The 24,821-nt window shown below is 39.9% G+C and overlaps 1 protein-coding gene across 6 annotated transcripts in view; it reads right to left on the reverse strand.

The window, feature by feature from the left end:
* LOC122561322 (solute carrier family 28 member 3-like) overlaps positions 1 to 24,821 on the reverse strand; it is a 228,942-nt gene that overhangs the window by 49,186 nt on the left and 154,935 nt on the right. For 5 of the 6 annotated variants that reach the window (XM_087997568.1, XM_043713029.2, XM_087997563.1 and 2 more), the window contains 4 exons: positions 23,058 to 23,188; positions 21,041 to 21,209; positions 6,566 to 6,763; positions 1,370 to 1,451 (listed from right to left, as the gene is read on the reverse strand). In XM_087997568.1, coding sequence (XP_087853694.1) covers positions 1,370 to 1,451; positions 6,566 to 6,763; positions 21,041 to 21,209; positions 23,058 to 23,188 — 580 coding nt within the window. The remainder of the gene's footprint in view (positions 1 to 1,369; positions 1,452 to 6,565; positions 6,764 to 21,040; positions 21,210 to 23,057; positions 23,189 to 24,821) is intronic. The other variant, XM_087997569.1, reaches the window with a different exon arrangement.

Genomic DNA, 24,821 nt, shown 5'->3' on the forward strand with positions numbered 1-24,821 from the left:
TTATCTAAGGGACTGTGAGTGGAATTAAATATTGAGCAATCAACAAACATCTTCTTTTCTAACCTTATAATGGAGGGAACATTATTAATGATTCAGCAGGAGACTGGCCCAGAACTAAAGAAATCCTATAGTAAAGGCCAAGGGCTAACATGGTGAACATAAACTTTGTTTGTTAGGTCTGACTCCAGCCACAGAGAAAGGTGTTCCCTGAACCTTAATGACATAGATTGGCAAGGGCTCCTCTTTGATGCCACACTCAGTAAAATGTTTCATTGGTGTCAAGGTCACTCTCCTTTGACTTCTGGAATACAGTTAAAGCCCATATTTGTACCTACATAGTAATAAGGTAAGGTACCAAACCATACTGGTGGAACACTCAACTGAGTATCAGTGAGCAGGTTATTGATGAGTCACTGTCAGTTGATAGCACCTTCAATCACTACGCTGATGATTGATGATAGACTGATGGGACAGTAATTGATCAATTTAAATTTGTAAACAGGACATACTTGGGCAATTTTCCACATTGTCAGGTAGATGCCAATGTTGTAGCTTTACTCAAACAGCTTGGCAAGAGAAGCAGCTAGTTCTGGAGCACACATATTCAGCCTTACTTCTAGGAAGTTGTCAGGACCCATGGTATTCTCCACATCCAGCATGCTCAGATATTTATCAGCATTACATGGAGTTAATCACAATGGTTATTGCACAAGTAAATATGTGGCAGTATGATGCAAGTCTCAGTAAGATACAAAGAACACTTGAATGAGTACAGTGGTGTAACCGAAGTGGAGAAGGAATCTATAATAAGCCACCATTATACCAAGAATGTCCCCATTGCCTTACAATATCATTTTGAAGAAGCTTCAAAATCCTGACCTTAGTTCTACAAACAAGAACACACAAACCATGTTGAAAGCAGCTACAACAGGGGGTAGAGTATAAAGAAAGAAACAAGGTCTGTTGGAAAGCATGGGAGTTAGAAACTTCACAACAGAAAGTAGAACAAGTGAAATTCATAATATTGGGAAGCAACGTGGAATAAAGAGGCTTTTAAAAAGTGAAGAAATAGAAAATAGCTTTATAATGATCATGATGCAAGAATGAATATCAGTAAATGAATATATTTTCAAACTAGACATTCCCTGTTGGTGTCTTCTTTAAATACATATCATAAATCACATGTCTGTCACATTTTAAGTTCTGCGCTAGGTAAACATGCAATTTACCTCATAACCTCATACTTCAGAATTTGATGTCTGCTCTAAAAATATAGAGTGACATTGCATAGTTCAAACACTGTGTCTAATTCTATATCCTAACAGTTTTAAAGCACACAACCATTAACACAAATTTTAAAAAAACTTACACAGTCCTCCTATAACAATGCCAATAGAACCAAAATTAGCAAACCCACAGAGGGCATATGTAGCAATAGCTTCAGAACGGATCTATGAAAAAGCCAGAGTAAAGAAACTGAATACATGATTATTCAGAAAAAAAGAAAACAAAATTCTGATCCAGTACTTTAATTTACTGATACAAAGTTAAATAGATTTGAGTTTGCGAAACTGAATTGACATTTTGAGAAAAATATTTAAAACTAAAAGAGAGATGTATAAAATATTGTTGAGTTCATTGATTCATGACTACAAATATTATAAATGCAATCATAAAATGGTCTTCGGTCAGAAGTGGTCATTTAGTTGCTCATGTCTGGGGACTGGCTGTCTCAGTATTTTAGCTTAGTGCCACCCTTTTGCATTTCCTCACAATGCGGCACATTGTTCCTATTTAAATAATTGTCAAAGGCCCTTTAGAATGCCAAATGTAACCTTGCTCCATCATATTCCACGCAGCTCATTCCATACCCAAAATACTCGCAGCGTGAATTTTAGTTTTTTCACTTCATATGTAGCAATAGCTTCAGAACAATAGAACTATTGTTCTATGTTCTTTAGCAAAGCACTTCAAAACGCTACCCTTTGATTCCCAATCTATTTACCAGTGGGAACAGTTTCCCTATAATCCCTCTGTCCAGACCCTTTTTTGTTTTTGACAGTGTTTATCAAATCTCCTCTCGGCTTCTCCTCTCCAAAATAAGCAGTCCCACTTTTCCAATCTTTATTCATGTCTCATCCCTGGAACCATTCCCTTAACTTTTCCTGTACTCTCTCCAATTTATTCACATTCTTTCTTTCCTTCTATACAGTGGCACCCAGAACATGTACATAATACTCCAGATGATGTCTAATGTATGTCTTCTATAAGTTTATCATAGTGTCCCTACTCTTACACTCTATTGTAAAACCTAGAATACTGTATGATTTACAAATAACTCATTAAAGGCCGCTATCTTTAGTGACTTGTGTATATATACACTTGGGTTTCTCTGCTCCAGCAAACCATTTCAAATAGTATCCTTTATTTTGTATTGTCTCCCCATGTACTTTGAAAGCGCATCACCTCACACTTTTCTACATTGAACTTCATCTGCCATCTATCCACCCACTCCAACAACTTGCCTATGTCCTTTATAGAATCTACACTTTCCTCTTCACCATTTACAAGTTTAATGTTTTCTTGCATCCAAGATCTAGATTACTTACATATATGCAGAAAAGCAAGGGCCCCAACCTTGACCCCTTGGGAACTCCATTATTAACCTCCTTCCAGCCTGAAAAATGCTCATTATTTGCTACTGTTTCCTACACCTCAAACAATTTCATATCCACTTTTCTATGTCCCTTTTTCTCCACGCCTATAAATTTCCTCAAGTCTGCTGTGTGGTACCAAATCATACACCTTTGGAAGTCTGTGTATGGCTTCACAGGAGGCTCCAAAGCACTAAGATGTCATCTAGACAGGGGACAAAACATCTGCAAATCAACTTGCCAGCTTGGCGAAGCTACCCACAACCACGCAAATCCACGTTTGTCACATCAACAGCACTATCATTCTCAACCCTCTGTCAGCTCCTCAAAAACCCAAGTAAGTTAGATAGGCATAAATTCCCCTTAAAAATACACATTGATTATTCTGAAACAATCTATATTTTTCCATGATTATTAATTCTACCCAGAATAATTGTTTCTAGAAACTTCAACATCATCAATGTCAAACATGTTGGTCTATCATTGCTGGACGAATCTTAGAATATTTTTTGAACAAAGTAATAATATTTAACATTCTCCAGTCTCCAGCATCACCTCCCCCAAGTCCAAGGAAGATTGAAAGATAATTGCCAGTTTCTTTGCAATTTCTACTCACTTCCTTCAGTATCCTTTGCATTTCATTTGGTCTCAGTGCCTTATCCAATACTTCCTTCTTATCAATTCTAAACTGTCTCATGACAGAGTTTCCTCCTCTGTCACCATGGGTTGGGCAGCATGTGCCTCAGAAGTAAGGATAAATGTAAAGCCATCATTTAACACCTCAGTCATGCCCCATATCTCTTAATATAAATCCCTCTTTTTGGTCCATAAACAGTCCTACTGCTCCCTTTTACAATTGATGTGCTGGGATTTCCTTTTACGTTAACTGCCAATAGTTTTTCATAATCCCTCTTCATTTCTCACTTCTGAATTTTCTGTACTCAGCGTCATTGTCAACTGTATTTCCTACCTGTATTTCATCATCTCAGCCTGCTCCTGCTCCACCAAATTCATCCCACCTACCTTGATACTGTCCTATCCCCCGGTCCAGGAACTCCCCACATATGTTCGGGACACCACCCACGCCATCCACCTCCTCTATGACTTCCGTTTCCCTGGACCCCAACGCCTCATCTTCATCAAGGACATCCAGTCCCTCTACACCCCCATCCACCATGACCAGGACCTCCAAGCCCTCCGTTTCTTCCTCTCCTGACGTCCCTACCAGTACCCTTCCACTGACACTTTTATTTGTTTGGCTGAACTGATCCTCACCCTCAACAATTTCTCCTTCGAATCCTCCCACTTCCTCCAGACAAAAGGGGTAGCCATGGGCACCTGCATGGGGCCCCAGCTATGCCTGTCTCTTCATCGGCTACATAGAACAGTCCATCTTCCAGACTTACACCAGCACCACTCTCCACCTTTTCCTCTGCTACATTGATGACTGCATCGGCGCTACCTTGTGCTCCCACAAGGAGGTTGAACAGTTTATCAACTTCAACACATACCACCCAACCTTAAATTCACCTGGGCGATCTCTGACACCTCTCTCCCCTTCCTGGACCTCTCCATCTCCATCAATGATAACCGACTCAACACTGACATATTTTACAAGCCCACCAACTCCCCTAGCTACCTGGATTACACCTCCTCCCACCCTACCTCCTGCTAAATTGCTATCCTGTATTCCCAATTCCTCCGCCTCCACTGCATCTGTTCCAAGGAGGACCCACCTCCGCCCTGAAACCCCAACCCTCCAACCGCAACAAGGACAGATGCCCTATTGGTCCTCACCTTCCACTCCCCATACCTCAGAATAAATCACATCATCCGCTGACATTTCCGCCACTTACAAATGGACCCCACCACCAGGGATATTTTCCTCCCCACCCCTATCCACTTTCTGCAAAGATCGTTCCCTCCACGTCTACCTGGTCAAGTCCAAGTCGCCCAACAACCCACACACCCCTCCCACACCTTCCCCTGCCACCACAGAAATTGCAAAAGCTGCGCCCACACCTTCCCCCTCACCTCCGTCCAAGGCCTCAAAGGAGCCTTCCACATCCATCAAAGTTTCACCTGCACTTCCACACATGGCGTTTACTTCGTTGCTCCCGATGCAGTCTCCTCTACATTGGGAAAACCGGACGCCTTCTTGCAGAGCGCTTCAGAGAACATCTCTGGGACACCCACACCAATCAACCCCACCGCCCCGTGGCCGAACATTTCAACTCCTCCTCCCACTCCGCCGAAGACATGCAGTTCCTGGGCCTCCTCCACCACCACTCCCTCACCACCCGACACCTGGAGGAAGAACACCTCATCTTCTGCCTCGGGATGCTTCAACCCCATGGCATCAATGTGGACTTCATTTCCCCTCCCCCACCTTACCCCAGTTCCAACCTTCCTCATGACCTGTCCCACCTGTCAATCTTCCTTCCCACCTATCCGCTCCACCCTCCTCTCCGACCAATCACCTTCACCCCACCTCCATCCATCTATTGCACTCTCAGCTACCTTCTCTCCAGCCCCACCCTTCTCCCATTCATCTTTCCACCCCCGAGGCTCCCAGCGTCATTCCTGATGAAAGGCTTTTGCTCGAAAGGTCAATTTTCCTGCTCCTCGGATGCTGCCTGACCTGCTTTGCTTTTTTAGCACCACTCTAACCTTGACTGTATTTCCTATATGTCACCTGTTATTTTTTTCTCCTTTAACTTAATTTGTATCTCCTTTGTCATCCAAGAACCTTGAATTTGTTTATCTTATCTTTCAGTTTTGAGGAAATATATCTTGACTGTGCCCAAATAATATTCTCTTTGAAGGCAGTCCATTGTTCAGCTAATATTTATAATCCCAAACTTTTATTCCAGTCTCTATGGCCCAAATCTCTTCTCACCTCATTAAGGTCTGCTCTCTGATAGTTGCTTATTCTTACTATGGTTTGACCAATATCATTTCCTACTATCAGGTAGAATATTACTCTCTCCTAAATATTCCTCCACTGTCACTTGATCTACTTGATGAGGCCCATCTCATTTGCAAGAACCATGTCCAGCAGTGCATCAGTTCATGTTGAACTGGACACATATTGCTGAGGGAAATTCTCCTCAACACAATCTCAGGGCACTTGGCCCTCACTGTTCCTTAGTCAATATATGAGTAATTATCTTTCACTACTGTAACTATTCAATGATGTTTATAGCTTTCTATAACTGCCTTGCAAATTTGATCCATCAAATCCTTCCCAGCAAATGGTGATGTACATATTACAGCGTGCAATGTAATTTCATTCTTCTTTTTCCTTAATTGTACCCACATTGATTCTATTCTCAGAACGTTCAAAAGCAGCTTATTCATCCTAGACTGTAAGGCTTTCCTTAACCATCTTTTGACACCAAAAGACCTCAATTTTCTTTCCTTTCCTCCAGAAATATTGAACACACAGATATGCTCTTCCTTAAGGCAGGTTTCCATTTTCACCACAACATCATAATCCCCGAAAACAATGTCTGCTTGTAACCCCTAACCCTTATTAACTAATATGTACGTGAATGTATAGAATAAAGTATTGGTCATATTACTGTCACCAATTATACTCAGCATGGCTTGACAGCAGTTACACACTATTGCACAACTGGAACCCAGCTACAGCATGGCTAAACTTTCATCCTCCGTAATGATGCACCCTGATTCTGGCCTGAATTTTCATCATTGGGTTCATTCCAAATCATTTGTAACTAGTTAATGAACTGACAATTAATTCAGTTATAAGCCCTTGAACATTTTCTAATTCTGTGCTAGTTAACTCAAACAGGTCTTGTGTGATCATTCTTTTGAATAGTTAATTAAAATATGTATGATGCTATTTGAATAAGTATAATATCACAGAAATAATTATGTTTACTTACTGATAAATATTGCTTCAAACCATCAACATATTCAAGGTTGCCATCAATTCTTTTGGCAATCAGGCCAGATAACCTCTCGTAAGCTACAAATTCATTGAAGAAAGTTTTCACTCCGAGGAGCTCGCCAACTATAAAGCTGTCATTCCAGTCTACTCCCATCAGGAAAGCAAGTGGCATGAAGACATAGGAACAAATTAGCTGAAAGAAATATCACATGACATTGAATTAAAAACTCTAGTCCACTCTCACAAATGTTCAGATGATGCAACGTTCCATACTTATGCTTTTGATCTCTTTCTTTTCCTTAAATGAGGATTTCCTGCACGATGGTTGACAGGGCCCTTGACAACGTTCATTCTATTTCACATCAGTGTTCAAAATACGCAGGACTGCTGTTGAATCAATCCTTGAATGTCCCCTTACTGCTGCAGCCATGATGGTGGCTTGTGTACTGAGTAGGTGGGTGTTGCTTTTTGTTCAGGCCCATGGAGGCAATCAGGGATATGGAAGAGACATGGAAGCTTCAAGGAGTCTACAGATTGTTGGGTATTTGCAAGGAAGATGAGGAAGGAGGATGGACAAGGGAGCGAAAGGGTTAGAGAAAAGACAGGGAGACTGCGAGGGTTGGGTGAAGTTGAAAAACAGAAAGACTTCACGGGAGGAGGAGAGCATGGAGGTAGTAAGGGAGATGGGAAAAACAGAGGCTACAAGGAAAGTTTGCAGGAGAGGGGAGGGGGGGGGATGCAAAGAAATGACAGCAGTTCCAGAACTGGCAATAAAGGAATACATACCTAACTACAATTTGAATTCATTGCGGTAATTAATTATTTGTAAATGAATGCAGAATCTCTGGCTTAAGGTTTGCAAATGTTCAGGTGCTATGTGAAGAAAATGCAGTGAACATTTGCAGTTAGCACTGGGTCAACTGTTAAATTTAATGTGAGATTGAGATCAAAGATGCATAAAAAGGATAGTAACTGCATGGTTGAAAATATTCCAGCATTGCAAACATGCAATAGAAACACATTAACCATAACTCTAGGGTGATGGTTTTTTTTATGCTTAGAAGTGTGTGTCAGTTATTTTGCAAAACAGATGTCGTCTTTGTACTAGTTTAAATACAATGGTGTCCTGGAATCAGTGCATTTCTTGTGTGTTGCAGCCTAAATTGAACGGACAGTTGATAATTATTGAGGATATTAATGAATTTTACTCACACAAAAGCGTGTGACTTCATACATCAACACAAACACTGGACTGCATCATTAAAAACGAACAGTTAGTGAGGATGAAAAGGCAGCCTGTGAAAACTAAAACTGTAGGTGCCAAAAATTTTAAAAAAGCTCTTGAGAAAATCTTAAGAGGAGTCCTCGAAAAGGAAAAAAACATTTTATGCTCTGCTTCACAACATTCTGCTCTCAACACTTCCCTTCTCCTCAAAACCATGATAGGGATTTCCTTAACTTCACCTTACATAATGCAAACCTCCATATCCAACGAAGCATCCTCTGATATTTCTGCCAGCTACAGTAAGCTATAAACAGCAATCAATCTTCTCCTCATCTTATGGCATTCTAAAGATGTCATCCTATCTATTTGTCAGTCATCAAAAAACTCCTCCATGGAGGGAATAGAACACCTGACTTTTCAGTTCCTCCCTTAACCAAGTCAAAACATAAAGACTGCTTTCAAGTGACAACTATGTACTATTACACCTTTCAATTAGTATGCTCTACTAGCTGCTTCAGTGTAGTCCCCTCTATACAGAAGAGACCAAAATAGGCTGGCTGTCTACTTAGAGGAACCATTCAGTCGGCAAGCATGACCCAGAGTTTCAGTTGCAATTATCTGGAATAATACTTCCCTATTTTGCTCCCTCTCTCTTATTTCTGATCTTGTTCATAGAGTCATAATCATTCAGCACAGAAACATGGTTTCGTCAAGGGCAGGTCGTGTCTCACAAACCTCATTGAGTTTTTTGAGAAGGTGACCAAGCATGTAGATGAGGGTAGGGCAGGTGACGTGGTATACATGGACTTCAGTAAAGCCTTTGATAAGGTTCCACATGGTAGGCTGTTGGAGAAAATGCAGAGGCATGGGATTGAGAGTGATTTAGCAGTTTGGATTAGAAACTGGCTTTCTGAAATAAGGCAGTGAGTGGTGGTTGATGGAAAATATTCAGCCTGGAGTCCGGTTACTAGTGGTGTGCCACAAGGATCTGTTTTGGGATGACTACTGTTTGCCATTTTTATAAATGACTTAGACGCAGGCATAGGTGGATGGATTAGTAAATTTGCAGATGACACTAAAGTCGGTGGTGTACTGGACAGTTTGGAAGAATGTTACAGGTTGCAGGCAGACTTGGATAAACTGCAGAATTGGGCTGAGAGGTGGCAAATGGAATTCAATGCAGCTAAATGTGAGGTGATGCACTTTGGGAAGAATAACAGGAAGGCAGAGTACTGGGTCAATGGAAAATTCTTGGTAGTGTGGATGTGCAGAGGGATCTTAGAGTCCATGTACATAAATCCCTGAAAGTTGCCACCCAGGTTGATAGTGCTATTAAGAAGGCATACGGTGTGTTAGGTTTCATTGGTAGAGGGATTGAGTTCCGGAGCCGCAATATCATGCTGCAACTATACAAAACGCTAGTGCGGCCACACTTGGAATATTGTGTACGGTTCTGGTCGCCATATTTTGCGAAGGATGTGGAAACATTGGAAAAGGTGTAGAGGAGATTTACCAGAATGTTGCCTGGTCTGGAGGGAAGATCTTATGAGGAAAGGTTGAGAGACTGGGTCTATTCTCATTGGAAAGAAGAAGGGATTTGATAGAGACATACAAGATAATCAGAGGATTAGATAGGGTAGATAGTGAAAGACTTTTTCCTAGGATCATGGTATTAGCTTGTACGAGGGGGCATAACTACAAATTGAGGGGTGATAGATTTAAGACAGATATCAGAGGCAGGTTCTTTACTCAGAGGGTGGTAAGGGCGTGGAATGCCCTACCTGTCAATGTAGTTAACTCAGTCACATTACGGAGATTTAATCAATCCTTGGATAAGCACATGGATGATGATGGGCTAGTGTAGGGGGACTGAGAATAGTTCACAGGTCGGTGCAACATTGAGGGCTGAAGGGCCTGTTCTGCACTGTAAAGTTCTAGAAACAGACTCTTTAACAGTGTTCTAACACTTCATATTTCCACTGAACACATTATATTAACAGTGAATATGAATGTTAGAACATAACAGAATGGGGGAGAAGTTTTGTTTTGTTTGTTTGGACTGGTTTGATTTGATCTCTTTTTTGCATAAATGCTTTACTTGGCATTTGGATGGCTGTTATCCTGCCATTTACACCTTCTCTAGACACAATTTCATTTACTTACTTATTCTATTACCATGAAAACTTTTGCCATTTAATCTCACTTGCCCTTCACCCTGACTTATTGTAGACCTTCCATTTTGTATTGCTGAAAAGACAGTCTTGTTGCTAAAGCTTTTTGTCTTGTACTCATTGGGCCCTTGAAGATAGAAACAGGGGAATATATTACGGGGAACAAAGAAAAAGGCAGAAGAATTGAATTGGTACTTCAGATCTGTGTTCACTGGGGAAGACACAAGCAATCTCCCTGAGGTAACAGTGGCTGAAGGACCTGAACTTAAGGGAATTTATATTTGCCAGGAATTGGTGTTGGAGAGGCTGTTAGGTCTGAAGGTTGATAAGTCCCCGGGGCCTGATGGTCTACATCCTAGGGTACTGAAGGAGGTGGCTCGAGAAATTGTGGATGCGTTGGTGATTATTTTCCAGAGATCAATAGATTCGGGATCAGTTCCTGCAGATTGGAGGGTGGCTAATGTTGTATCATTTTTTAAGAAAGGTGGGAGAGAGAAAACAGGAAATTATAGACCAGTTAGTCTGACCTCAGTGGTGGGAAAGATGCTGGAGTCTATTGTAAAGGATGAAGTTATGACACATCTGGATAGTAGTAACAGGATAGGTCAGAGTCAGTATGGATTTATGAAGGGAAAATCATGCTTGACTAATCCTCTGGAATGTTTTGAGGATGTAACTCTGAAGATGGACGAGGGAGATCCAGTAGATGTAGTGTACCTGGACTTTCAGAAAGCTTTTGATAAAGTCCCACATAGGAGGTTAGTGAGCAAAATTAGGGTGCATGGTATTGGGGGCAAAGTACTAACTTGGATTGAAAGTTGGTTGGCTGACAGGAAACAAAGAGTAGTGATAAATGGCTCCATTTCAGAATGGCAGGCAGTGACCAGTGGGGTACTGCAGCTTTTTACAATATATGTTAATGATATAGAAGATGGTATTAGTAATAACATTAGCAAATTTGCTAATGATACTAAGCTGGGTGGCAAGGTGAAATGTGATGAGGGTGTTAGGAGATTACAGGGTGATCTGGACAGGTTAGGTGAGTGGTCAGATGCATGGCAGATGCAGTTTAATGTGGATAAATGTATGGTTATCCACGTTGGTGGCAAGAACAGGAAGGCAGATTACTACTTAAATGGAATCAATTTAGGTAAAGGGGCAGTACAAAGAGATCTGGGTGTTCTTGTACACCAGTCAATGAAGGTAAGCATGCAAGTACAGCAGGTAGTGAAGAAGGCTAATAGCATGCTGGCCTTCATAACAAGAAGGATTGAGTATAGAAGCAAAGAAGTTCTTCTGCAGCTGTACAGGGCCCTGGTGAGACCACACCTGGAGTACTGTGTGCAGTTCTGGTCTCCAAATTTGAGGAAAGACATTCTGGCTATTGAGGGAGTGCAGCGTAGGTTCACGAGGTCAATTCCTGGAATGGCGAGTTTACCTTACACTGAAAGACTGGAGCAACTTGGCTTGTATACCCTTGAGTTTAGAAGACTGAGAGGGGATCTGATTGAGACATATAAGATTATTAAAGGATTGGACACTCTAGAGGCAGGAAACATGTTTCCGCTGATGGGTGAGTGCCAAACCAGAGGACACAGCTTAAAAGTACGGGGTAGACCATTTAGGACAGAGCTGAGAAGAAACTTCTTCACCCAGAGAGTGGTGGCTGTGTGGAATGCTCTGCCCCAGAGGGCAATGGAGGCCCAATCTCTGGATTCATTTAAGAAAGAGTTGGATAGAGCTATCAAGGATTGTGGAATCAAGGGTTATGGAGATAAGGCAGGACAGAAAACTGATTAAGGATGATCATCCATGATCATATTGAATGGTGGTGCAGGCTCGAAGGGCAGAATGGCCTACTCCTGCACCTACTGTCTATTGTCTATTGACAAACACAAAAATTTCAATAATCAGATTTCACTTTATTAGAGGACTAAAGGTTGTTTATTGGCTTATTAATATTGCATGAAATAGAAACAAGTCTGATAATTGGGACTAAATTAGAAACCAGCAAAGGGCCACTAAAAATTTGATTCAGGTAAAAACTAGAATATAAGAGTAAAGTAGCCAGAAAAAGAAAAACAGTCTAAATAAAAGAAGAGATAAAGTTATTGTTGATTTCTTAGAAGCAAAGATTGGTAAATTTAAGACAGGCAATGAAGAAATTACTGAGGCATTCATAGAATCATATAGCACTGAACAGCCCTTTAAATCTGCACTAGTCCCACCTTCTAGCACTAGCCTTATAGCCCTGAATGCTCATCCATATATTTTTTTAAAAATAAGTGAGGTTACCTATCGTAACAACTCTGTTTGGCAGTGCATTCCAGATCACCACCAACCTAAGGTGAAATAAATTTTCCTCAAATTTCCTGTAAACCTCTTGCCTTTCACCTTAAAACTATGCTCCCTTGTTATTAGCCGTTTCACTAAAAGGAACACCTACTTGCTATTCACCCGTCCAAGCCCCTCATAATCTTATATAATTCAATCAGATTGCCCCTCGATCTTCTCTTCCCCAAAGAAAACAACCAGAACTTAGCAGCTTCTCTTTATAGCTCAAGTGGTGCAACCCAGGCAACATCCTAATGAATGTCCTCTGCTCCCACTCCTATGAAATCACATCCTTTCTTTTATGTGGAACCAGAACTGTGCACAGTACTCCAACTGTGGCTTAACCAAAGCCCAATAAAGCTCCAACATAGCTTCCCTACTCTTATAATCTATGCTTTGACCAAACCAATATAGGCGAGTGTCCCATATGCTTTCTTAATTACATTATTAACTTACCCTGTCACCTTCAAGTACTTGTAAACAAAAGTTTCCTATTGTTCTGTCATTCATTGAGTACCCCCTTGTCTTGTTACTTCTTCCAAAGTGCATCACCTTACTAATCAGGGTTAAATTCCAAATGCCTCTGAAATGCCATCTAACTAATCCATTTATATCCTTCAGTAATCTAAGAACTTCTTCCTCACTGACACCAGTCAACCTTCGTGTCATCCACAAAGTTACTTATCATTCTGAACCTCAACACTCTTGTCTGCATTGTTTACATATATATTAAATGAATTAGAGTCTCAGCACTTATTGCTGTGGTGCATAAGTTACCCTAAATTTTATGTACATTTATCTAAATTACTAGTCTCCTAGGTGGGTCCTTGTCAAAGAGTTTATTGAAATCCAAATAAACTGCATCAAACTGCACTACCTGCTTCTTCACACTTGGTCACCTGTTCAAAAAATGCAATCAGATTTGCTGGATATGACCTCTGTCTGACAAAGCCATGCTGACAATCCCTGATCAAACCTTGCCTTTCCAAGTGGAGATTAAATCTGCCCTTCAGAATTTTCTCCAACAGCTTCCCTATCACAGACATGAGACTCACTGGGTGTAATTCCTTAGTTTATCTTTACTATCTTTCTTGAAAAGTGGAACCATATTAGCTGTCTTCCAGCCCTCTAGCACCATTCCTGTGGCCAAAAAGTAATTAAAAATTTGAGTCATGGCCCCTAAGGTTTCCTCCCTATGTCCCACAATAGACTAGGATACAACTTATCTGGACCTGAGGATGTGTCCATTGTTAAGCCTGCCAAAACCTCCAATACCTCCTCACTCCCCATATCAATCTGCTCAAGAACAACAGATATTTAGCGTATTATTTTATAATGGAACTCATTCCCCAAAATAAGCAACATTGAAGGAGGTAAAAACAAGAAGGAAAATAAGGAAGTTAAAATCAAATTGAGTATTGCTGAAAAGAACACAGATTTTGTCAGGGCAATGTCTCTACCGTTCACAGTGTACTTGGCAATCAATCAGTTACTCCTTTCATGCAGTATAAATATTGATATTTCCTCTTGAATTGGTAATTAGATTAGATTAGATTCCCTACAGTGTGGAAACAGGCCCTTCAGCCCAACAAGTCCACACCGAACCTCCAAAGAGCAAACCACCCAGACCCATTCCCCTACACCTAACATTACGGGCAATTTAGTATGGCCAATTCACCTAAACTGCACATCTTTGGATTGTGGGAGGAAACCGGAGCACCCGGAGGAAACCCACGCAGACACAGGGAGAATGTGCAAACTCCACACAGACAGTTGCCCAAGGTGGGAATTGAACCCGGGTCCCTGGTGCTGTGAGGCAGTAGTGCTAACCACTGAGCCACCGTGCCACCCATAATCTTGTGAAATGACTGCAAAATGAAAATCTTTGACAAAATGTTTTTTAGCAATACTCAATGTCTGAATTCACAAACTAATATTACTATCAAAAAAGAGAAGTATTGGAGAAACTCAAAACATATTGAGTTTCACAAAGACGAAAGAGTGCATGCTCACTTTAAGACAGAAAGTATTTTCTGAATTTTAAAGTAAATTTAAAGTACAACCACAGCTCTCAGAACAGACCAACTAAGAGACAGTTTGTTCCAAATAGATACATGCAGCAAATGGCTGTTAAATGGATACCTGAGTTTTGGTTGCTGTTTTGACAACCGTTCACATTTAACTAATTCATTTATATTATGCCCAGGATACTAAAACCCAATTGAGTTTGAATTTATGATGTTGACAACATTGGACCCATGACAGGGAACAATGTTAGGGGTATAAAAAACGTGGGCATTTTGAAAATTGGTCAGAGCAACTGCCATAAAGTTGGAGAGCTAACTATCCATCAAACTGGAGAGCATATATCATCTAAAAGGAACTCTCAAAGCTCTCAAAAAGAAATCTCCCACAAGGTACTATCAATCAAAAGGTATCTTTCCCTGTAAAAAAATACTTGCAGTATAAAGAAAGCAGACGACCCAGGAGAAGACAGCAGAGTTGGGAAGAAGAGGAAGGAAGGGTGAAGGAAGAGAAGAAGACCATCTGTGTGGACTTTAAAAGATTGTGCTAATTTACCGTTATTATTAATTGTCTTATTGGCTTTTGTTTAATGTTCACTGTTAGAGTTATGAAAATAAATTGTTAGTTTTCTTTAAACACTGGAAATAAGGATCTCTCGGTCCCTCATCCACACTTTTAACAGATTATAAGGTGAGGAGAGCTTTTCTGGGTGTTTGGTTTTAATTAGCAGAGGGGTTCATCCTCCGCATCGTAGCAATATAATCCAATAAATCGCTGGGATCTGATGACTACACCCTAAGATATTAAAAGAGATAGCTGCAGAGATAGTGGATGCACACTCGGCTATGATCTTCATGGAATTGAGAATCAATTCCATCAGATTAGAAGTGGGCAAGTGTTACACCAACTTTTCAAAAGAGAAAACTGGGAATCACAGGCCAGTTAGTCTAACATGATCAACATTAACAATGCATGTAGAAAAACATAAGAATCATTAGAACAAGTCAATATGGTTTTACTAAAGAGAAATCCTGTTTGACAAATTTATTGGAGGTTTTGAGGATGCAAATAATAAGGCAAATGGAAAAAAATAAATGTATTATGCCTGAATTTCCAAAGGCATTCAATAAGGTACTGTACAAAAAGGTAGTAGGTAACATAAGAATTCATGGAATTGACATAATTTATTAGCAAGGACAGAAGATTGGATAATAGACAGAAAGCGGACAGTGGGCATAAATGTGAATGTATAACTGGGCAGGAATGAATAGTGGAGTACCACATGCAGGGACCTCAGCTATTTATAATCTCTGCAAATTGGATTTAGATAGAGAGATAGAAGTAATGAGTTTAGCTTTGCCAATTATACAAAGTTGGGTGGAAAAGAAAGCAGTGGGGTGAGAGGCTGCAAACAGATATAACCAGGTAGATATATTTACAATGTGGAGAATTGTTAAAGTTATTCACTTTGGTCAGAAAAATAAATATGAGGAATTTCATAAAAGTGCAAGACATGTAATCAATAATGTCCAAAGAGATTTAAGTGTGATCATTCAGCGAACGCAGATAGTTAGCATACAGGCACAGCAAGCAGCTAGGAAGCAAATGGCATGTTGGCTTTTATTGCAAGCAGACTTTGTAAACACAGCACTTTGTTACAACTGTACAAGGCTTAGCAGAGACCACATTGTGGGCGCCACGGTGGCACAGTGGTTAGCACTGCTGCCTCACAGCGCCAGAGACCCGGGTTCAATTCCCAGCTCAGGCGACTAACTGTGTGGAGTTTGCACATTTTCCCTGTTTCTGCGTGGGTTTCCTCGGGGTGCTCTGGTTTCCTCCCACAGTCTAAAAATGTGCAGGTTAGGTGAATTGGCCATGCTAAGTTGCCCGTAGTGCTAGGTTAAGGGGTAAATGTAGGGGAATGGGTCTGGGTGGGTTGCGCTTCGGCGGGTCGGTGTGGACTTGTTGGGCCGAAGGGCCTGTTTCCACACTGTAAGTAATGTAATATAGTTAATGGTAGTTGCCTTTTCCCTAGGATTGGAGATTTCAAGACTGGGGGGATACATTTTAAGGTGAGACGAAAGAGATTTAAAAAAAGACATAAAGGGCAATTTTTTTACACAGAGGTAGTTATGTGTGAAATGAACGTTCTGAGGAAGTGGTGGATATGGGTACAATTACAACTTTTAAAAGACAATTGGATAACTCCAACAGGCATATTTAAAATCACAACCTTTTGAAACACTGCTCCTTTGTCAGGTGAAGTGGAAAGAGACACACAGGCTCAGAATATACAGAGAGATAATAGCAAGTTTAGATTATATAAATCAACACGCTGCTGATTATGTGCTGCTGTTGATTGGCAACAGCGACAAGTCAAATGACATTACTACTGCATCCCTGTCCAAGTCAGGTTGATGAGTAGTTCACATTCACATTGCTAATTTTCTTTTTTAAATAGGTTTAGAAATTCTTACTGATTTTTATATTTATTGCTTTTTTTTCTCTCATAATATATTTTTCCCTTGTTATCACTTTTCTGATCATTTTCTGCTATTCTAATATTCTGTCCAATCTTCAGACCTGTTACCCCCATCTTTGTGTACATTTTTTGTTTAGTATTATCTTTAATTATTCTATCGTGTTCTCTGAAATATTTCCTTAAATGTCTGTTGCTGCATCTCTATTACCCAACTCTTAATCTAATGATATTTTTATTCACTCATGCGATATGGACATCGCTGGCTGGCCAGCATTTATTGCTCATAGTTGACCTTAAGGAGGTGGTGGCTGAAAATGTGTTGCTGGAAAAGCGCAGCAGCTCAGGCAGCATCCAAGGAACAGGAGAATCGACGTTTCGGGCATAAGCCCTTCTTCAGGAAAGGGCTTATGCCCAAAACGTCGATTCTTCTGTTCCTTGGATGCTGCCTGACCTGTTGCGCTTTTCCAGCAACACATTTTCAGCTCTGATCTCCAGCATCTGCAGTCCTCACTTTCTCCTCAAGGAGGTGGTGATGACCTACCTTCCTGAACCTTTGTACTGTAGGTAGACCACAATGCTCTTCAGGAGAGAGTTCTAAGATTTTAATCTCAGAATTCACTTTTATGCTCTCATAATTGATCTTAGTTAGCTGCACACCAAGAGAAAGATAGTAACAGACATCAGGAAATCTAAGAGTTCCAAAGCCAACTTCTGGGGTACTGGATTACAAACCTTCCTCCATCACCAAAAATATCTATTGACCTTTATTCTTGGTTTCCTATCACATGGTCAATTTTTATTCCACTTTTATTTTATGGGCTATAATTTTTCTCATAAGTATGTTGTGTGGCACTATATTTATCACCTTCTGAAATTTCATGTAATAGCTATTACAGCAGTACTATCAAAATTTCCAGTCTATGAAAAGGAAGAATTATAGAAAACACAGAGGTGACAATGCCCATTGAATTAGCATTAACAATTTATGTGGTGCCAAACACACCTTTAGGAGTATTGTATTTGGTTTTAGAAAGAACATTAAACAAAGGAGTTCAGATAATTCCAGTTCCGAGACTGCCTCGACTATAATGAAGGGTATATCAGATTCCAGGGGTTTGATTGTGATAAGCGTTTGGTACACTTGCCTTTATTGATCAGTGCATTGAGTATAGGAGTTGGGACACCATGTTGCACCTGTACAGGACATTGATTAGCCACTTTTGGAATACTGCATTCAATTCTCGCCCTGCTATAGGAAAGATATTGTGAAAGGGTTCAGAAAAGATTTACTAGGATATTGCCACGGTTAAGGGTTTGAGCAAAAGGGAGAGGCTGAATGGGCTTGGGCTATTTTCCCTGGAGTACCAGAGGCTGAGCTGTCACTTTGGACATGTTTATTAAATCATGACGGGCATTGATAGGGTGAATAAATCTCAGGGTAGGGGAGTCCAAAACTAGGGGACATAAATTTACGGGAAAGATTTGAAAGTGCCAACTGGGCAACATTGTCACACAGAGGTGGTGTAGATGGGTACATGAATAGAAAGGGTTTAGAGGGATACAGTTTAGTGCAGTACAACTCAATGACTCTATAATTGATTGGCGCAAAGGAAATAACATATCTCTAAAAACATGATATATAGACCAGTTATCAATTACAAAAGCCTTTTGCCTGCCAACAATTATGTGATTGGTCCTTAGACAACTGAACAGGTTGGGGCTGGAAACAAGTTACAGAGAAATGTTCTGATCTCTATCAGCACAGCCTTCTCACTGTTCTCTGCAGTTAAAGCCCATTATAAACTTGAAGAAAATATGTTCAACTTTTCCTTCAGCAATTGTTCTAAGCTGTGACTTTTAATTAATCATTCAGACACCTTTTTTATAAGTGAATTAGCCACCAGGTGTCTTTTGCAAATCAGTGGAAGCATCTGAATAAAAGCAACTATCAGGCAACATTCCGACCTGCATAAGAATCATAAGGATCAACTCAGCAACTCAGGAATAGGAACCACTGAACTTCCTCTCAATTTTCAATTGTCCATAACCTGTCTTTCCCTATCTGTTCATTTGTCTGTGTGTGTGAGATGGGGTTTAAGGGCATTATAGTTTTAATTTGTAACACTATGTGCTGACGCTTCATAACTGATTATTTGTAAATAGAGTCTAATTACTTGCAATAAATAGTCATTCTTGTTAAGTGCAAAAACCTAATATATGATATAACAATAAGTGTCAGACTCAGAGAGTACTCAGGCCACAAGGTACTGGGGGGAATATTCAGGAGCTAGGCCAATTCCAAGTGGGACTAAGAAAGTTACAGAAGCCAATCCATGCTGGAAAAGCTGCACAGGGGCCAAGAGGATTCAGGAGGCAGATTCCACATGCAGAAAATGCACCCAGTGCTAGCACATCCACAGCTGCACAGGAACAAAGAATACAGTAGAACCGGGGCAGCAAGGAATACAATCAGAGGGTGGTTCTCATCAGACAGTCCCAGACAGCAGTCTTCACTGAGCAGTCCTCACAAAGCAGATGGAATACAGACCAAAAGGACAGGAGAAAAACTTGGGAAGAAGTCCCTTGCACCTTGGCTTGAGAGCAGGATCTTGCCCCACCCACTTTATCGAGGACAAAACATTCCTTACCGACATTTCTTTTCCTTCGGTATCAGTGAACCATTCCCAATTGTCACAGTTGTATACTTTCTTTATCTAATGAAAGAATGTATTATATCTAAATTGCTGCTTCTTAAAGTCAATAAGCTATCATAAAATTACTTACAAATCACCAATTACCAATACTAGATAACTTAAATCATGAACCTTGAAATCAGTGCAATTTTCATCTTGACTTTTCTTAATTATACCACCTATGACTACTAAATATCCTGATTCTAGAAGCTTCCCCACCACTGAAATTAAACTAACTCATCTGCAACTTGTGGGCCTACCATTATTATGTTTTTTTGAGCAAGGACATAAGAACTGCAATTCTGTTCTAGCACCTGTCCTGTGTTTAGGCAAAATTGAGATTACAGCCAGAACTCTTGCAATCTCCATTCTCACTTTCTTTAATAACTTGGTTGCACCTCATCCAGTCCTAGTGCTTTAACTTTAATAGCAACAGTCTAATACTTCCTCCTCATCACCCTGAACTCTTCGAGTGACAGTTTCCTTCTCAGTCACCAAAGCCAGAATAGCATTTGCCTCTTTGGTAAAGTCAGATACATAATATTCATTCAATATCTCAGCTCTGCTCCGTGTTTCCAAAGTATAAATCCCATTTTTGATCCCTAATCAATCACACTCCATCCTTTAACATTCTTCTACCTCTATGCCTGCAGATGTTATATTAGCTGCCAGTCTTTTTCATAATTGCTCTTCGCTTCTCGATTATGTTTTCTCACCTCCCCTCTAAACCTTCTATATTCCTATTGATTCTCAATTATATTTTCTATCTGACATGATATCATCTGTCTTCTTTATCTTAAATTTAATCTTTGTCATCCTGGGAGATTGTCTTACCTTCCTTTGACTGTACCTGACCTTCTCCTCACTTAAGGAAGCCAACCTTTCATTCCAGTCTACCTTGCCCAGCTTCATTCTTGCCCCAGTAAAGTTGGCTTTCTGCCAACTGACTTCTTATTCTTACATGAGGGAGAGAGAGAGAATGAGTGTGAGAGTGAGAGAGAAAGAGAGAACATACGTGAGTGAGTCAGTAAATAAATGAGCAAGCAAGCAATGTGAAAGCTCACTCTTCAAATAAGGCCAAATATTTCTGATGAGAGGGTATTAACCTGAAGCACTGAATCTATTTCCCTCTCCAAAGATGCTACCCGACCAGCTGACTATTTTCAGGAGTTTCTGTTTTCATTGCAACTTTCAATAGTTATATGCTATAAAACAATTCATAATCCAAAGATTATGGTTCAAGTGAAATACCAAGTCATGCCCTTCACTTGCATAAACTAACACAATTTGATACACAATTAACATCTACCAATTTTTGAGTTTAGGATAACTTAATTATAAGCACTGCATCGCCAAAGTGAATTTAGAATCAGTGCACATTCAGTAATGGTGATAACTTATTAAAATTCAGGAAGACATTTTTATTCTTAAAACAATGTGTTTTGAAATAGAAATTAGTTTTTAGGTACAGAATTCAGTCTTTGAGAATCACAAATTTCCTCAAATGAGATAAAATAATGCAATTAAAAAAGAAAATTACCTCAAAACTGAGCCGAGGCTCACCAAACATGTTTCCCAACCAGGAGAGCACAGCATTAAGAAAAGCCAAGAGTGCCAGAAATGCAATAAGGTTAACAGCAATGTTTGCCACCAAAGTAATTGATGCAAAGGCTCCTAAACAGGCTGCTTCTATTATGTTTTTTGCTTCACTGCAGAACAAAAAGATAAATAATTGTGTATAACAGTTGAAAATTCTTTGGTCAAATCTATCTATAACTTTGTGCCACCTCTGGGCACAGCACAGCTTAATTTCTAGTGCACTACTGCAGGCAGCCATGACAACTCTCCAAATTTCCCTTTAGCACCATGATAATTGTTGAAACTGAAATCAGCTGAAATAGAGTTCTGATTTTCAGAGCTCGAACAACAATTGGAAATAGTGTGGTACGTCTGTGAGGTAGAGAGCAATTTGGATAGCATGTTGAGAGAGGTGATCACTCTACAACTTAAGGGACTGGAGAAAGGAAGGGAATGGGCAACCATCAACCAGTCCAGGGTAAATAGGCTAACTGATGTCCCACTCAAAAATTCATTCCCCATTTTGAAAACTGGTAATGGCACTGGCTTCTCAAGGAAATGCAGTCAGAGCCACAAATGTGGCACTGCAGCAGCTCAGCTGTACAGAAGGAAAGGAAGAAGAAAACAGAAGTGATAACTTTCTCAAAAGTAAGAAGAAACTGTTCTCACTTGTAAAAAAACAAGATCATGAAGAGCGAATGCAGGAAAAACTTGCACAATCAGCATGTAGTTAGAATATGAAATGCATTGCCTTAAAGTGTGGCAGAGGTAGGTTCAATTGAGGCTTTCAAGAAGACATTGGATGATTATTTGGATAAAAGTAATGTGCAAGGGTACAGGCAAAAAGCAGGAAAAAGTGCTCAATTAATGAACTGGTGCAGTCACAATGAGCCAAGTGGCTTCCTTCTCTACAGTAACACTTCTGTGAATTGTTAATACAAAGAAAATCGACATCTCAAGTGCAGAAAGGAAACAAATTAAAATGTAGAGTTTCATTCCTGCAAAGAGTAAATTCTTAGAGATTTCAAGAAGTTACAATTTAAAATTTTTCGTATATTTTTGTTGTTTTCCTGTCTGTCCTTTTCTCTCTTTAATTCAACCTTTTTAAAATCTTTTTCTCTTTTTCTACCTGTTTTGACTCAAATTTACCTCTGCCTTTATGTTTTGTTCTCAATCTTTAATTCTTATTGATTAAGGGAAATATATTAATTGTCCATTTGTTCACGAATAGTCCAAATATTTCATTATCAGTTCATACTTCCATAAATAATGTCACAAATTATTTTTGAATTGATGAGTGCAGAAGAAGTCTAACCAAACTTATTTCAGCTTGCATACAATTCTGGTCTCCTTCCTATTGGAAGGATGTTGTGAAACTTGAAAAGCTTCAGAAAAGATTTACAAGGATATCACCAGGGTTGGAGGATTTGAGCTATACGGAGAGGCTGAATAGGCTAGGGCTGTTTCTCTGGAGCATCAGAGGCTGAGGGGTGACCTTAAAGAGGTTGATAAAATCATGAGGGGCAAGGATAGGATAAATAGACAAGGTATTTTCCCTGGCGTGGGAGCATCCAGAACGAGAGGGCATAGGTTTAGGGTGAGAGGGGATAGAAATAAAGTGACCTGAGGAGCAACGTTTTCATGCAGAGGGTGGTGTTTATATGGAATGAGCTGCCAGAGGAAGTGGTGGAGGCATTACAGCATTTAAAAGGTATCTGGATGGATATATGAATAGGAAGGATTTAGAGGGATATGTGCTATTGCCTAGTGCTGGCTAATGGGACTAGATTAGGTTAGGATATCTGGTCGGCATGGCCAAGTTGGACTGAGAGTCTGTTTCCATGCTGTACATCTCCATGACTCTAAGCTATAGCACTTAGGCCTTTTTCCCTTTCATTATTTTATCAGAAGTACAGGACATCCAGTACATTTTATGACTTTCACATTCATGTAGCAATGAAAAAAGCAATGAAACTGACCCTTTATCCAACTTGAGGTTAGATTTAGTTGAAATGTTTGGAGTTTCTACCTCAGGCCAAAACAGTTTGGCTACAGCCAGAGCTGCAGGAGCAGACATCACTGAAGCTGTTAACAAATGGGCAGCTGGAACCTGTATTTGAAACATCAAAGTTTAGATTAGTCCTCACAGCAACAATGTAATGCAAGTGCACATTTTACTTGCATTTAAACTTTTTTTTAATTAACTTATCTTTCTGATCAGTTCAGAGATGTTATTACACACCACTGGAGGAGGTGGGACTTGAACCCAAAGCTCCTGGTTTCAGGGGTAGGAATAGAACCACTGCAACACAAGGGCTCACACACTACACTTTCAATGTGAATTATTTAGTTTAAATCTGATGTGAATCATCATGCAGAAATTGCCATGGATGATACTTGCCTGCACAACATATGGGTTTACATTTCATTCAAATAAATGCACAAGTGGATGCTGCAATACGTCATTGGGACATTCAGCTTTTCTAGAAATCTTTATGGCAATATTTTAAAAATCCTAAATCAGTTTTGTAAATGTTGATGTAGTTTATGTCAGATGTTTTGGCAAGATAGTTTTTGGGTGCTCATCTTCCAGCAGATACAAAAGCTGAAGAGCCTGAGGCCATACTTTTCTTGAACATGGGTAGAGTGTGAACCTAGAACACTTATTGACTTCTTGGAATGAATCAATTATAGTTCTGCTAAGGACTTCCAGCTTTGAAAATAGAGATTCTAACGAAGTGATCAGATATGACTGACGGTTGGAACAAGATATCAAGGAGACCAATTCTGATACCATTGTTATTAGATTGCAAAATGAATCTCAATATCATCTACACTTTCTTACAAGCACAAACAAACAAGGTTATGAGTCAAGTGCTGGAAAATGGGATTAAAATAGTTAGGTGGCTGTTTTTGACTGATGCAGACTCAATGGGCTGAAAAACCTTTTTCTGTGCTGTAAGCCTCTATGACTCTAAAAGAACCATCTCAGCCAAGGAACTCAACATTTGAGTGCTCAGTGACATGAGAACCAAGACAGCAGGTGAAAATATTGGTGCTGGATATTTTCTAATCAGCTTGTTCACAGATGTTATTGCACAACCTTGGAACAGGTGGGACTTCAACCCTAGCCTCCTGGTTCAAATGTGGAGACAAGACTGTTTTGAATCTTCTTGAGATTGATACATATCTATTCTTCAATAAATACTATTATGAGCACAGTGTTTCATCTGAGTCAACTAACTTTGTTAGAGGATTCACTTTGAGCCCATTCAGGGCTCTGATATCTTGTAAAGACTCCTAAGAATGCAGCTTCAATTATGTTTAAGGGTTATGAAGAACGTGGGGGAAACTGCAGTTGAGTCCAAGATGAGATCAGCTATTATCATATTAAATGGCTCAGCAGGCTCGAAAGGCTGAATTGCCTGCTCCGCCTCTTAGTTCTTCTGTTCTTCACTGCAGAAAAAAGGTAGTGTGTAAAGGTAAATATTGTGCATTATAGTTTAAAAATTGGCCATTTAGGCCAGGAGTATTTTACTGTACTCTCCTTCATTTTTGCAAGAAAAACAGTCCTAAAATATCCTTGAGAAAGTCCACATAGAAGTAGAGGGACCTTGCCTTCATGTTATTAGTGTCATGCTATGAACATCACCAGGGTCACATACAATGAAAATTTCAGTCAAGGCAAAATAAACGTGAGGAGTAGTTTGTGATTATAGAGTGCGATGAATTCATTAAGAGGA

Source organism: Chiloscyllium plagiosum, unplaced genomic scaffold (assembly GCF_037043375.1).
Source record: "Chiloscyllium plagiosum isolate Xiang-an unplaced genomic scaffold, Cpla_swu_hap1 HiC_scaffold_2, whole genome shotgun sequence".
In the NCBI taxonomy this organism is placed as follows: Eukaryota; Metazoa; Chordata; class Chondrichthyes; order Orectolobiformes; family Hemiscylliidae; genus Chiloscyllium; species Chiloscyllium plagiosum.